The sequence below is a fragment of the Sminthopsis crassicaudata genome, chromosome 1 (genome assembly GCF_048593235.1).
Source record: "Sminthopsis crassicaudata isolate SCR6 chromosome 1, ASM4859323v1, whole genome shotgun sequence".
Classification (NCBI taxonomy): domain Eukaryota; kingdom Metazoa; phylum Chordata; class Mammalia; order Dasyuromorphia; family Dasyuridae; genus Sminthopsis; species Sminthopsis crassicaudata.
In genome coordinates, this window is record NC_133617.1 from 151,304,653 (window position 1) to 151,320,721 (window position 16,069).

The window sequence follows — 16,069 nt, forward strand, 5'->3', positions numbered from 1 at the left end:
CATGTACTATAGAAGGCACTTAACCTCTCCAAACAAGGTTTTTTTTTTTTTTTTTTTCCTGCAAAGTGGAAGAGGAATAATAAGAATTTAGTAGAGATGCTTATCTAGTAGTAAATGGAGCCATGGTTGAAATGGGAAACTGGAATGTGGGATCCAGTACAGTTAACTAGATAGTTAATCATTTAAAAGTCATACCAATATTGCTTAGGATTAATGTTGATTGAGGATTAATGTTAAGGATACAAGCTATAAATGAAAGTTGAAGAAGTAAATTTTAAGTGCGATTAAGAGCTGCTAATATAATAAAAGTATAACTTAAGTAAAGGTAGACCTATAACAAGCTTCCTAGCATTTGTAACACTAAGCAAACTTCAATTCAGTGTCATTCAAAGGATTTCAGGGTATGTTCAGAATTGACAGGGATTTTCACCTACTTCAGACCATCTATTAATAGACTATCTAAGACTAAACTTTTTTTATTTTCCCCAAAACCAAGCCTTATATTATGTTCCTTCAAGTATTCTTTCTATGCATCCTCCAGGGAGCTACAAATAACATCTTTAAGAATAATTCCAGTTGTCATAGTAGCTTCTTATTCTAGATGGTTTGACCCAAAAACCCATCTGAATATCAAATGGGGTTTCGTTTTCTTAGCAAACCATGTCATTTCTGGAAAGCTTGCTATTGTGAGACATGATTGCAAATATTTAAATAGAAGAGTGATTACAAATTCTAAGATAAAACAGGAGTTACTCATCTTGTATAAGTTTCAAAATCACAGAATCAGGTTCACAGAATATTTGAGAATTGAAAAGGGACCTCAGTGATCATTTGATTCAGCTTATATTTCAGAGTAATCTCCCCTTGGACATGGTCAAAAAGTGTTCATTCAACCTTTACTTAAAGACTGCAAAGGAGGGAGAACCTCATCCCTTCTCAAGATACAACCCATTCCATATTTGTAAAGCTCTGATTGTTAGCAAGTAAAATGTTCCTAAAATATGAAGTCTTAAGTTTCCCATTGATTACTTCTACTCTTGCTCCTGATTTTGATCCTCTGGGGTCAGAAAGAATTATAATACCTTTTTCACCTAAGAAGACTTTCCACTTCTTTGAAAATTCCTCTATTCCTCCTTCATTCAATCCTCCTATCAACTTGTGCTTAATGTCAAGCAGCATTTATAAAGTGCTGTGTTCTAACTACTGAACATAAAACTACAAAGAATGAAATGGCTCCTACTTGTGAGGAGCTAAATCATCATAGGAACTACAAATATATGAGTGTGAATAGGTAAGTATGTGTACAAAATAAATATAAAGAATGTAAATGCAAAGTAGTTTAAAAGGAAGGGTACCAGATGTTAGGAAATTAAAAAAAAAAAAAGCTTCATGTGGAACAGGGGTTCTTATTTCCCAATAGTGTTCTTTTCAGGGGTTCTAAAGGGGAAGATTTAGATCTTCATTTCAATATAATTTGTTTTGTGCTTATTGGAATAGTTATTTTTGTGCTTTCAGAATTGAATTCTTTAGCATCTTCCATCTCTCTTGGATCAGCTCCTTCACCTGTAGTATTTTTATGAGATTCTCATGTCTCCCTATATTGTGTCCTCTGAAATCTACTTTCCCCATTTCTGGGGAACAAGTCAGACTATGTCTAGATTTCCTTTCCTATCCCTTGCAAATTCTTGGATGCTCTTTCTCCCATGGTTCTCATTATTTTCACTCCAGCAACCAGTATGTGTCTCTGCCAGTGAAGAGAGCCAAAATAACATTTCCCTTTCTTGATTCCTTCACTTTTTGAAGAATAAAATTATTATAAAAAACAAGTTAAGAAGTTACTAAGTGTTCTGATTTTGGCAAAGAGTGAGCTCCTGTATACAGCTATGTAATTGAAGTTACAAGGTCTCTATTTTGTTTCTCTTGACAGGTTGTGATATGTTTCACAAACTCCTCATCTGTTTCCTCTTTCAAAGTCATTTGTTTTTCCTTCCATTGACCTTCATGTAAATGCTCTTTTTCATGCTTCCTTTTTCTAATTCTATGATTTATTCATGTGTCTATCTTCTTACCATGGGTAGCCCACTTTCTTTTATTTTTTCTTCCTGTCCTGTTCATTTTGACTAAGTAATTTAATCTTTTTAGGGCCACAATGCAATTGTGAGTTTAATACCATTAGGTCTCAATGAGATCAAATTTACCTGATTTCTTATGTTTTTTGCCTTAATTGCATTTGAAACCACAGATTCTATGGTTGCTTTTTTTCTTGGATTTTGCCCTTTATGAACTTCTGGATATTTCAATAGCCATTCTTTTTTATGGTTTGTATGTCCTCTATTTGAAGTTACATATTTAAGTAGCATTCTCCCTCCCCTGTCCTTCTTCCTTTGAAGAAGTCAATTTTTCATGTTTTTATAGGATTTAGCAAATAACATTCTTAACAACCTTTGTTAGGCCAGTAATGTCATCCCTATATTTTAACCCTTAGTCCCCAAACTCAAATGCCAATGTTAAACAATACTTCCCAAATTAATATTTCTTTTTGGTATACTTTTAGATCAGTGAGGAACATAGAACCTTTGTTCAAATAGTCTTTAGTTTCTTGCTCAAGAGTTCATAAAAGTTGGAAGTCAGTAGTTATAATCTTTTTCAATGAGTCTTGAGAGGTTTTCCATTGTCCTGGATATACTTCCCAGGAAAGACCAGAGCACTTTGTTGTTATCAGAGATAAATAGTACCTCTGGCACTACTCTCAGCAGAGAATGACCAGTTGCTAATATTTATCTCTTTTGCATTTGACACCCTAATTAGATTATCTCTTATTGCTGTGGCCCTACTATATCATTCTTTGGGTAATAAACAGTTTATTCCTGTTCATACCACCAACTTCCTTCCTTGTTTTCTTTAGAAAGAGCTTCTAATATATTTTTAAGCTCTAATTATATAGCTCCCATTTTCCTTCCTTTCTCCAACATTCTTCTATTCCAACATACATAGATAATGTTTCCCATTTGATCCATGTCACTTCAGATTCCTTTTCCTCCACTCCATTGCTCTTTAGAAGCACTCATTCTCCTTTATATCTTTGAAGATGAAGAGGCATTCAAATTGTTGGTTTGGATTGATGTCCAACTTTTAAGTAGCAAGCACTATTTAATAATTAAATGCCACCATCCCTAAAGCAAATGATTTTTTTTAGGAGCAACAAAATAATTGCCATTTTTCTTTCTCTTAAATAGTATTTTATTTTTTTAAATACATGCAGATAGTTTTCAGCATTCACCTTTACAAAACCTTGTGTTCAAAATTTTTTTCTCCCTTTCTTCCTTCTTCCTCCTCTTCAAGATAACAAGCAGTAGGATATAGGTTAAATATGTCTAATTCACCTAAACATATTTCCATATTCATCTGCTGCATAAGAAAAGTCAGATTAAAAGGTAAAAAATGAAAATAAGAACAATCAACCAATAACAAAAAGGTGAAAATACCATGTTTTTAATTCATATTCAGTTTCTATTCTACTCTCTCTGGATGTGGATGGCATTTTCTACTCTTCGTCTATTGGAATAGCCATGTATCACCACATTGTTGAAAAGAATCATGTCTATTCCAGTTGATCATCACATAGTCTTGTTATTACTCTGTACGATGTTCTTTCTCTTGGTTCTGCTCACTTCATTCAGCTTCAGTTTGTGTAAATCTTTGCAGGCTTTTCTGAATGAAATAAGCCTGCTCATCATTTCTTATAGAAAAATAATAATCTATTACATTCATATACCATAATTCATCCATTCCCCAATTGATGGGAATCTAACAAAACTTCCAGTTCCATGACATCACAAAAAGGGCTGCTATTAACATTTTTTGCACATATAAGTATTTCCCACTCCCCCTTTTTTGATTTCCTTAGGATACAAGCCCAGTAAAGAAAGATACTGCTGGATCAAAAGGTATTCACAGTTCGACAGTACTTTAGGCATAGTTTCAAATTGCTCCCAAGAACAGATAGGATCAGTAGTGGATAGAACACCAGTCCTAAAGTCAGGCAGACCTGAGTTCACATTTGACCTTAGACACTCAATATTTCCTGACCTTATGACACTGGGCAAATCACTTAACCCCAATTGCCTCAGCCAAAAAAAAAAAAAAAATAGTTGCATCAGTTCACAACTCCACCAATAATGCCTCAATGTCCCAGTTTCCCCACAGGCCCTTCAACATTTGACATTATCTTTCACTGACATCTTAGTCAATCTGAAAGGTATGAAGTGGTACCTTAGAGTTATTTCTATTTGCATTTCTCTAATCAGTAGTGATTTAGAACATTGAAAGTAATTATTTATATACAAGAATTATAATCATGAATGATCCCTTTAGAGTATTTTTTCTTTAAATTGTATTTTCAATGATAATTATAATAAGTTGTTTTTTTTTTTTTAAAGTGTTGGGTTTTGGACATAAATGCCCCCTTTTCAAAGTTTTATAATCAGTCTGTGTCAGGTTTACCCTTGAAACATGGAACTAGTTTCTCAGGCTGCTATTTTGAGTATATAGGAATTAATTCATTGCTATTCCTAGTTTTGAGTATGAATCTCTACTATCTATTTTTTTAAAAACAGAAGTGTTTTCATCATAAATTGAGTTCTGTAATAAAGTAATCCTGGTTTATAAAAGAAATTTAGAGTTCTTTTAAATGTATTTATTAGATAGTAGAACCACCAATTTAGATGCACCAATAGTTTTGACATTTTCTACTAACATCTAAACTACATTGAACAAAAATTTGCTATTCAGTGATTCTTAAGATTGATTTTCCACTAGTTCTTTCCATTTTAAAAGCCATTTACAGATCAATAAGATTGGCAATGTATGTTGGAAATTTTGTTCTCACTTCTACTATATGAATAAATATAAACTTTTAAAGCATTGCAATTTTCCTCTCAGAGCAAGCATTTTTGTTTTCTTGTGACAGATGGTTAACATACATAAAAAGAGCCAAATTAGACCTGTTGGTTCTTCCTTGGTTTGACAAGGCAAATAAGTTCTTGGGCACAGAAGCATTTCTCAATTGCTTATTACCAGCAATTCAGATCAATTAAATGAAGTTACAAACAAGTTCTTGCTGCTTGCTCACTTGTGTCCCTCTAAATGTCAAGAAATCTTAGTGGTATTGATCTCGGCTATGGAATTTTAGAAACTTTTAAAAGCTCTGCATTTATTTGTCCTTTAAAAGATATCTTAAAATTTCTCCCTTATGCAAGTTGCTTCTGTCACATTTACATCTCCATCATTTTGCAGTTCTTTCTGCGATGACTAATTTTAACAGTAATGCTTTCCCCCAAAAAAAACACAGCCAACAAATAAGTCAACAAAAATTGCATATTTGCAAACATTTCAACTTGAAATAATCAAAACAAACAGCAGTAGCTAAATACTTCTTTTTCCATTATACATGTGCTAGTATTGTGCAAATTAGCAAGAAATATTTACCAGGTTACTTTATTCTCAACAGGCAACTCATTTTTAAAATTTTCTTTAACTTCTTTAATGGGAATCCCATAAAAGATTATTTATCTTACTTTTTAAAAAAAATAACAAAGGTAATTGTTTCATGTAATAATTTTTATCACATAAATTTTCATGATCCTGGTTGACCAAAAATAGCCATGGTTCATTAGCAACTTCATGTCATTCTTAAAAGAAACCACAACAGTACTATAAATTGGATCTCTTTTGCTTTGATTTCAACAAAATGAAAAGTTAAGTTGTATTCCAACTTTTAGATCTAGAGACTGATAGCCTTTGTACTTGGAAATTTATCTTAAGTCTAAAAGTTTGTCTCTTTAGAGAAGTCATGTATACTATAACCACTGCCAGTATGTAATGGAAAGAACTGTAGTTTTAAATTTAGAGAATTTGAATTACAAATCATGGTTCTACCACTTGCTATCTATGTAATATTAGACAAATTATTGCCCTTTTTGGATCAGGCAACTCCCCATCCATTGATATTACATCAGCCTTCCTACTCACTTCTCATAAGTACTTTCTTCTTTCTGATTGGAGAATTGGAGAGCTTAACAAAGAACTCTTCTCAAAATCTCCTGGTTCCTTTTTTTATTGGACTTTCATCATAACCCTAGATTAGTGCTTTCTCTCTCCCCGCCCTGCCTTTGAGGAAGAGATATCCCTAACACATAGTACAATGCCTGACACATAGAGGACCAAGCAAAAGTATTCATTGACTGGCTGACCTGAATTAACTTACATGAAATTAATGGTTGGTTTGTGTGATGTTTAAAATCCCTGACAGTTTTAATTTTATAATCCAAAATTATAGTTTCTTATTTAGAATAAAGGCTACTTTATTTAGAGGCAAATCCAAAAATAAGATTTAAATTTAAAGTATTTTAAGCCTATAGGTTTTATGCATAATCAAGTGTATTCAGTAGTTTACAAAGTAGATTGTGCTGTTGTTCCATACTTGAAGTTGTTGAGAGCAATAATTTTCCAGATATTGCTAAAAAGTGTCTTATAGTGTATTTTCTCAGTAAGATATATTTTTTGATGAAAACCTTAATTAGGCTCCATGGTGATTAATATTGTTATTCAATTTCAAAGCATTTACTCCTTTCTTGAGCAGTGATGATTTTCTTATAATAAATCATGCTGTAAATAGAATTTTTGTACTTCCTAAAGAAGATTTTTGTATTTCTTGGCTCAAATCTAATAAAGACATTTTCAGTAATGATTACTGAGCTTTGGATAAGTTCAGTGTAGTTTTATTTTCATATTAACAGATATAATATAATTTCCTCTGTATAATAATATCAGTATCAAGTAGAAACATGTTTGTATGCCAAAGATTGATGTATTAAAGTAAAAATTCACTTAGAAATGGAAATGGAAGCTACCTGTTAGGAGTATTTTATCTATTAGAATTGGTATCCTGAGATTAGATAAGAAAACTTGTGCCAAAGTGAGAATGATTTTTGTGGTTTTTTTCCATGACTTTTAAAAATAAAATGAAAAAAATCTCAAAACTTTTGTGTATCACAAATATTTTTATTTGATGTCATGATTTTATTTGCCATTCTTATCTCAAGTTGATAGAACTTTTCAATTTCCTTGTTGGTAGGCTAATTTTGAGTGCCTTGATCTTCAGTTTAATCTTGATATTGCTGTATAAGAAAAGAATATTGTTCTTGCAGTTAGGAAATCTGAATTCTGTAGACCTGGCTTTTTCGCTAAATAGCAATATAAGCTAAATACCAAGAAACCACATCTACCAGCAAAGAGTAAGCGGAATTTAAATTTAAGTGGAATAACTGACAAACCATGAGTAAGATATATAACTTTTTTGGGCCTCAGTTTACTTATCCTTAAAGTGAGAAGCTTGAAGTGAATAACCTTTCAAGTTTTTTCCATCTCCAATATTCTATCGATTCTGAGAATGGCCTTTAATGTGTTTCTGTTTTCAGACAGGGCTAATGGATTGACCCCATTCACTGATAAGCATATCTATTTGCAAATGAACTAGCTTATGTATATATGCTATGTAACATATATATCTGCATCCATATGGAGGATATGATGAGTGCTTTGGGAGTAAATAGATCCTCTTGTCTCCTTTTGTAGGGTTGCATGGCACACGTCAAGAAGAAATGATTGATCACAGACTAACAGACAGAGAATGGGCAGAAGAATGGAAACATCTTGACCATGTAAAGATATTAACAAATGTTTATGTCAAAAATTACCCATTTAAAATTAAAGTTTAAAGTTAAAAATGCTAGATTTTGCACTTTATTTCTTCTATCGCTAATAACACAATTGTGACAATATGTCTAAGGAGTGTTCAGGACTGGATATATTTGGATTCTGGAAAGGAATACAACTCTGCACATGAGCTTAAATCTTCAAAGCCAGTTAAATTGGGGATTCTTCCCTTTTTGTATGTCAATTTGGTGAAGTCTCTGAGCCACTTCTCAGAATAATAAATTCATAAAATAAAATTCATAGAATTACATAGAAAACAGTAAAGAAAATATTTTAATTTAAACTAATTCAAGATCAAGAAGAACTACGTTAAATGAAATGTTACTCTCTATATTTAATTTTCTTTAGCATTTTATAGGGTTATCCAACTGGGGAAAACCTCAAGAGAGTTTTTCTTCCTTGTCTCACTTGTCTACTTGCCCTCGGCCTCAATGTGGACATGATTATTAAACTGACCTTGAATTACAAGCCAGAACACCAAATAAATAAATGAATAAATGATTTAAGTCCTTCATGGTCATGTCACATGTGTCATTCATGTATTTTCCTGTGTTTTCTCCCCAATAGCTCTTAAACTGTATTATGGATATGGTAGAAAAAACAAGGCGATCTCTTACTGTGCTTCGGCGATGTCAGGAAGCTGACAGGGAGGAGCTCAATTACTGGATCCGTCGGTACAGTGATGCAGAAGACTTAAAGAAAGGTGGTGGTGGCAGTAGCAGCAGCAGCAGCCACTCTAGACAGCAGAGTCCTGTCAATCCAGATCCAGTCCCACTAGGTACGGCCACTTTCAAAAACATTGTTTTAACTTTTTCATGAGAAATAATAATAATGCAAATTTTTATATTGTCCTTTTAGGGTAGGTTAAGTTGCAAAAAATTCCTTTTGCATGTGAAAACATGGTTCTCAGAGTTGCCTAATAGTACACAGTACAACTTTAAACGATACCCCCACCCCCAAAAATTGAGTTTCCTGGTTTCTAATTCTGTCTTTTCTTCAAGATAATTATAGCTTACTGCAAGATTTTGTATTTAAAACACTTTATAACTAAAAACAGATACACACACTACCCAAAGTTTATTAACCCAAAGGCTTAATGCTTTTTGACAAATTAATAACAGAAATAAAATAGCTACAATAGTTTTTTTGGCCAAAGAATAAAATGTTTTAACTGTACTTTGCTAGCTATAAAATTTACAGCTTATGTAAAAAATGAAATTCTAAAATGATGATAGTGTGATAAAGCTATTGGAAACAAAATATGCTCTTAAATCTGTGTACCTGCTAATGATTTTTACAAGGATGCACAATTTTATCTTACTAATAATGAAGTGATTTTTTTTTTGTTATTGCTATTTTGTTGTTTGGGGGTCTCTTTTGTTTGTGTCAGTGTAGGTAAATCTTTTCCACAAATATAGGTTAGAATGTCTTTTGTATCCTCATCTGCTTTGGCATTCAGATTTACCCATATATAACCCAAGTCTTTCTGATTCCATCTTCTCTATGTAGAAAGTTGACTCTATTGTCTCATTGTCTTAGTTTTTCTTTCAATTTGTGCTCTATAGTGTAGTTTAGTTAAGGTTAAAGGCCCAGTCAATGAATTAAATTACTTTGATCTCTTTATCACTTTACTGCAATCACCTAGTTATCTTGTATGGTATAGATAGAACTAATAATGGGAAAGGTTGATTACTTGGAGAAATGTGTTCTTTGTTACAGATCAGATTTTTGCCATTTTGGCAACATTACTTCATAAAAGTTACGATTTATTACACATTAGTCCCTCAAATAGGAAAATTGCTCAAAGCATATGAATTGAATGTAACTAATGAATTTAATAAAAAGTACATTCGAATCTGTGTAATTTTGAACTTGTTTCAAAGGCAAATGTGTGATATTCCTGTTGAAGAGAAATGGGTTAAACTGACATGAGCCAACATGAAAGTAATTAAGTTTTGTATGGAATGAAATGAAAGCTTGAGTTAATACTTTCCTTGTTCCTCTTTTGTGAGAGGAAATTGAATAATACAAAGCATAATCCAAAGTTTTGGTCCTCTAGTAAATTTAGACAACATAATGAGATATTTGTGATTATCAAATATTATATTATTATTGGGATAGATACTTTCTTCTATCCAAAATCATTTAGTAACTTTCAGTTTTCACTTTCAAAAATGGATTGGGCTAAAAGAAAAATGTTAGGGAGGGAAAAATAGATAAAACTTTCTATGCATTCTTGTCTCTTGACTTTATGTAAATAATCCATGATATATTCAGAATTATGGTATCTGGAATACGCCAAATTTTCTAAGTTATAGACTTTAATACAGTAGAGATGCAGGGAATTTAATTTTGTTCAGCTTCAGTTACTTTAATTTCATCTATGTATTCACTATAATGTGCTTGATTCTAAAAATTGGCTCTTTAATGTATAGGATAGCAATAGTACTTTTTATGATGCCATACACATTTTAGTAACTATTTAATAGAAGAAAATTTTGAGTTGATTGGTTTTTAATTTTTGATTACAGTGTAATTCTTAGGCTATAAAGGCAAAATGGATGCAGCTTAATTGATATTTTGGTATTTTAATCTGAGAATGAGGTAAAGTATTCCATTGTAATTAAGACTCCAATAGAAAGAGACTTAAAAGCTGAAAAAAAATATGTAGCACTTGCAAATAATCCTTTTTAAGGTGATTGTGTTAAAAATTCAGAACCCAATTTTGCCACTTTTGGGTAAGCAGATAATTTTCTAGTCCCAGAGTTGGTATCTAATTCAAAGCCCTAATGATTGACTTTTGAGGTAGGTCAGTGGTAGATTAGATCATATTGGTGTTTGCAATGAAATAATCAGATCTTGTTGATTTATAAATAATCCCATTCTTTTCCTTCTCTCTTCCCCAAATTGTTCTATTTTTAGAAGTATGTGCTATTTATAAAAATTATATATATGATGCTTTTGGCCAGTTTTTCCCAATGCCTAGATTGCTGATTATAAGTTGTAGAACTTAGGAAACTGCTTAAATCATCAGATTATCATTGAAATGAAATTCAAAAATTGCCCTCTATTTCTATCATAATATGGAAATATCAGAGATGTCGTTCTATCAACATTTTTAAAGATAATAGCATTTGACTCAGCATGACCAGCGCATAAGACTTTAATCTCATCCCTATTATAGTATAGTCCTTGTTTTTATCCACTTTGGGAATGGCAACAGTAACATGACTAATTTATTAATTTAATCTTTAAAAATTATTTTGCCCCAGAGTGATTTAAGAATTATAGCTGAGAAATAGCCTTTTTGCTACCACTATAAATAATAGTAAATTTCCTTTTTAATGACATCACCATTCTTAAAGTCATTTCTAGGTTATCTTAGAACATTTTCAAATGTTTGCTTTTTGATATTTATTTAAGGACTTTCTGACATACATGCAAATAAATTCCAAAACAAGAAACATACTTTATAAAATAGAAGAAATACAAGATGATGCTCATTTAAGAAAAATAACATCCTTATGAATTTATGATGGATTGTAAATATTTATCTGCCAGATCATTTATTTGTCTCAGAATACATTTATGAGACCATTACTTACTGGTTTTTAGCTTTCATTAAATAGTAGATTTGGTTTTTGAGCAGAAGAAATTCTTTTTCCAGACCAGTATCCAAATGTAAGTGGACAATACTAATCAGCCTCAATAATATGACATATTTGACTTTAAGGCAACACATATTGCAATTAGTATGTTTCTAAAGATCTGGAAAAGGTCTTTGAACTTTTTGAAACAACCCATTCCTTTAGTTCTATTCTATATTCCTAAACTCTCCAGCTTGCATTCAATCTTTCTTTTTGCTTCTTTAGATATATTTTTTTTTCCTTTCAATGGCCTGAGCCATTCTTTTACTCTTAACTGAATGTTTTACTACTTTTGACTCTTTTGGGATCTTGTGAGAGTTTCATCCTTTTTTCAATCATTCTTTTTTTCTCTGAAGTCTTAAATTGTCACAGAAGAAACATCAGACTAGTCTGAAGAAGAATAGAACTATGTCTACAGTCATTTTAAAAATGAGGTTGCAGAAGCTGAAACTTGAAAATACAGCACACCTGTAGATCCAGAAATATATGAGGGTGGAAGTAAAAGATATTTGATTTTCAGAATAGTTTACTTTTGATTTGAATAAGGCTGAATCTTTTTTAGAAAGCGTGAAATATAAAAATTCCCTCTCAGCTCCCAAAATAACCCACCTTGAAAGTTCAGGAACTTGATTTTAAAAAAATCATTAGGAAATCATGAAAACTTTTTCAATCCTTTGTTTTGATGGATTGCCTTTAGAAAACATTGACTTTCATATATAACAACTTGAAAAATTCCCTTATCCAAAGAGTTAACCCTGCTTAGGAATTGATCATTCTTTCTCATTTTACTTTCTTAAGAAAGGAACAATCAATTGCAGTACTATTTGCCATTTGCAGAGATGCTATTTTGGCCCTCACTGATGTGAGGATAATGTTCATTGCTTAAGGAATGATTTCTGTGCATTATGTCATAAGCATATGTTCCAGTGGTAACTAGGATGAAGAAACTGTGGTTATCATTTTGCACTTCATCTGGAAAATATTTCTAAAGAATAATTCATAGGTAGGCATTATCCTTTTTGAATAAATGGAAAACTTGAAACAAGAAATGCTCATCTAACAAGCATAAAAAAAGATTAACTTTTGTCAGTCTTTATCTAGAGAAGTGATTCTTAAACTTTATGATCTCAGTGTCTTTTTAATGAAGATTGTCTCCTTCTCAAAGGACTTTTTATTTATGGGAAGATTCTTATTTATCATAACAACAATTAAAAATCTTAATTTTATTATGAAAGTAGTTTTGATAGGGCCTTGGGATTTTTCAGGTAGCCCCCATACTACCTTTTGAAAATTATTTATATAGAGGTAGATTCCCAGATTATCCCCATAGTATACTTTGAAAATTATTGACATAAAGGTAGACAATTTTTCTCTCTAATTTTAGTAAATATTTATATCTTTGCTTTCTTAGTTTTGAGTGTTAGGTAGAAAAAAAATCAAATTTTATCCTGCATGTTTGCATTTAATTGTTTATCCATTTTCATCACATCTTCCAAAATAATTTGCAAGACCATTTACAGAGCTAAAAAGGATCTTATTGGGCTTGCATGTTGGACTGGAGAGGAATTACAATGTATATTTTCCCCGATGTACTTCAAATTTCTTCTTTTGAAGATTCATTCTTTGTTAGGCTTATTAACAAGTAACTACTCAGTTGGGCTGTTTTTTTTCTTAAAAATGAGTGTTCAGTTTTCTGATTAGTTTTGTAAATGTCATTCTTAATAGCTATTAAAGATGAAATCACAAAACCATTCCTGTCTTTTGATGGCTTATGTAATAGACCTCATCATGATCACAGCCTCATTCTGTCCACTGCAGGATGAAGGCCCTGCCTAGGTGCTGCAAGCTTTGACCATTGCTGTCCTGGGCCATATGAGACCACATTGGTCCTTCAAAGGCTATCAGCTCATCCCTTCATGTTTATTGATGGCGGCCCTTGCTGTATCTATAATCCAATGGTCTCCATTCTGTCGTAAGTGTAGTCCATCTTCCATCTCTTTCATGCTTCATAGATTGCCCTTTCATCTTTTTTTCATGGTGCCTAAGGCATTTTTTCCCATGTGATTGGTCTCCTTTGTCCACAATTTGTGTGTGTGTGTGTGTGTGTGTGTGAGAGAGAGAGAGAGAGAATGAATATGTGTGAGTATGTGTAAATATGTATGTATTTTCTTCAGGAAATTTCAAACATTTAATTCATTTCAGCAAATATTAATTAGCTTCAAAGTAAAGAACAATGTGCTAAGTGCTTGGGGGGTAGATTACAAGCTTAAATAAAAACTTGTCCATCTTCTCATGAAATTTACAGTTTAGCAGATTTTTTTTTCCTCTGAGAATTTTGGCATAGTAGAATGCTAAAATCATAAAAAAATCTCCAATTATTATGTTTTAATCTTTTAGCAGTCAGCATTACTCTCTTTTTCTTAATTGCTTGCTTTGAAAATATTTGTGTTCTTTGTTACTACATCTTTTATTTTAGGATTATCTCATTTCACATGACTCAGAACCGTACCCTCTCTTGTACCAAAGAGAAACAGAAACGATAAACAAGAATAACTGATGCAGTTTTCTTATTAGATATTCCCATAAAGTTTATGTGACATTTACTGTTTTGATTGCCCTTTCTTTAAATAGTTCTTATTTTTTACATTTATAGAAACAGTTTCAACTTTTAATATTACCTTTTACAATGGTAATAAATAATGATAAGATAAACACAAGAATCCCAAGCTTTCAGTTTGATAGAGAAAAATCACCTAGCCATATTATCTATGATTTAGCTAATAGCATGATTAAACTCATGTAATAACATGGTGCTTTAAAAGACCCATTTTGTTGCGTGTATGTGTAAGCTTCATAGCTGCCTATACCATTGCTACTTCATCCTAATCATTTGTTTATCACTATTGGGGGGAATGGGGAAAGAGTGTATTAAAATGATGTTGAAGAAATTTAGCAAAATGGTTAATTATAGTTGTTTCTTTTGTTCCTAAATTTTGGCAATGAAGTTTTTGGTTCAGAAGTCCATGGTTAACAAAGCTTCACAATATTTGTGGCAACTTTCAAATAAGATATAAATTGATGAGTCATGTTAATAAAGATGCTGTCTACCAATTTACTATTAATTGATGAATATTAAGCAATTACTCACTATGTGTGCAGATATGTTTATTCAACACACATATACATGTAATGATAAATCATCTTTTAGAAGATGCCAGCTTTCTTTTCCTATCACTTATTTTAGAATTTTTTTTGTTTGTTTGTTTTAGAACAATCAAGGTTTTCTAGGTGATTTAGAGGTAACAAATTTTAAAAATCCTTTTTCAAAATCTGGCTAATATCTTCACATTTGATGATGATGTCCTTTTATGAAATAGGTGAGAATCTAAACAATAAATGGCTTCTGTGCATGATATCATGGGAAGTAAACATATTTAACTTACGAATTTATGTGATTGGAAAAGTATGTGTGTGTGTGTGTGTGTGTGTGTGTGTGTGTGTGTGTGTGTGTGTGTGTGTGTGTGTGTGTTTCAATTAGTTCCAAATCATCCTCTTAGGTGAAAACACTTGATTGTGCTACTTAATTTGAAAAAGAAAAACTAAGCTGCTTTTTAAAAGCTCTTTTCTCTTAGACCCAGATGGGTGTATTATAATAATATTCTTCAAGATGTGATAAAGCAGGATTCTGGAATCTGTAGTATAAGTATTTCCATTCCCCCCTATTATGGATAGCATCTGGTAGTTAATCAAAGACCTTTAATTCACATTTGGAGTAGATGATTATAACCATGTCCTTTTTCTTAAAGATATCTGCTATCACCATTTTCTATTAAAAATATTTTGCAAAATTGTTCAGGATGAGTAGTAAGCATTTTTTTTTTCATGGACTGACTTGATATTTCCTTCATATTTCTCAGTTAGAGAGAAGTGCATCGTGTTTTAACCTGGCAGAATGTAATTGAGGAACTGGGGTGTATGTGTAGGAATTGAGCTATTGTAGCCAGTAAAGTAAGGTGTTATCTTTATTTATAGCATGCTTCTCAAAATGTTCTGATTTAGATATATCATTCTATAATCAAGGATATTCAAGTATTCATACTATATACATGGTGTTTGAGAATACAGTTTATTTTCTTGGGGAAATCAGAATTTTACTTCTGAGACAGTACACTTAATAGAACTCTGGACATGTGCTCATGCCCCCGTTTTGTCATTATTCAGGGAGTGGAAAATGATGAAGGTAATTATACTGTAATGTAATTTTATTCTGTTTGGACAAATATCTCACAAATTGAACTTGGTGTAATACTGTAAGGAAATAAAAGGGTTCAAATACTACTTCATACATTTGGCAGTTGTATGACCATGAGCAAGTATTTAATCTTTTGAAACTTCATTTTTCTTATCTACAAGATGATGATTTTTTAAAAAAAGGAATTCATAGGATTGTAGTAATGATTAGATGAAATGATATTTATAAGCCATTTTTCAAACTATAAAGTGCTATATAAATAAGAACTATCAGATAGAAAGCACTTAACAAATGCTCTCATTCCTTAGTATTACCATAATTTTCATCCTTATTCCTCATTATCATCATTATCATTATCATACATGTGCTTCCTATGCAGGGTATGTCTTCCAGT

At 31.8% G+C, this 16,069-nt stretch overlaps 1 protein-coding gene across 15 annotated transcripts in view; it reads left to right on the forward strand.

Annotated features, from left to right (window-relative positions):
• Positions 1-16,069, forward strand: part of RUNX1T1 (RUNX1 partner transcriptional co-repressor 1) — a 167,194-nt gene that overhangs the window by 125,712 nt on the left and 25,413 nt on the right. For all 15 annotated transcript variants that reach the window (XM_074269633.1, XM_074269643.1, XM_074269611.1 and 12 more), the window contains 2 exons: positions 7,636-7,721; positions 8,344-8,554. In XM_074269633.1, coding sequence (XP_074125734.1) covers positions 7,636-7,721; positions 8,344-8,554 — 297 coding nt within the window. The remainder of the gene's footprint in view (positions 1-7,635; positions 7,722-8,343; positions 8,555-16,069) is intronic.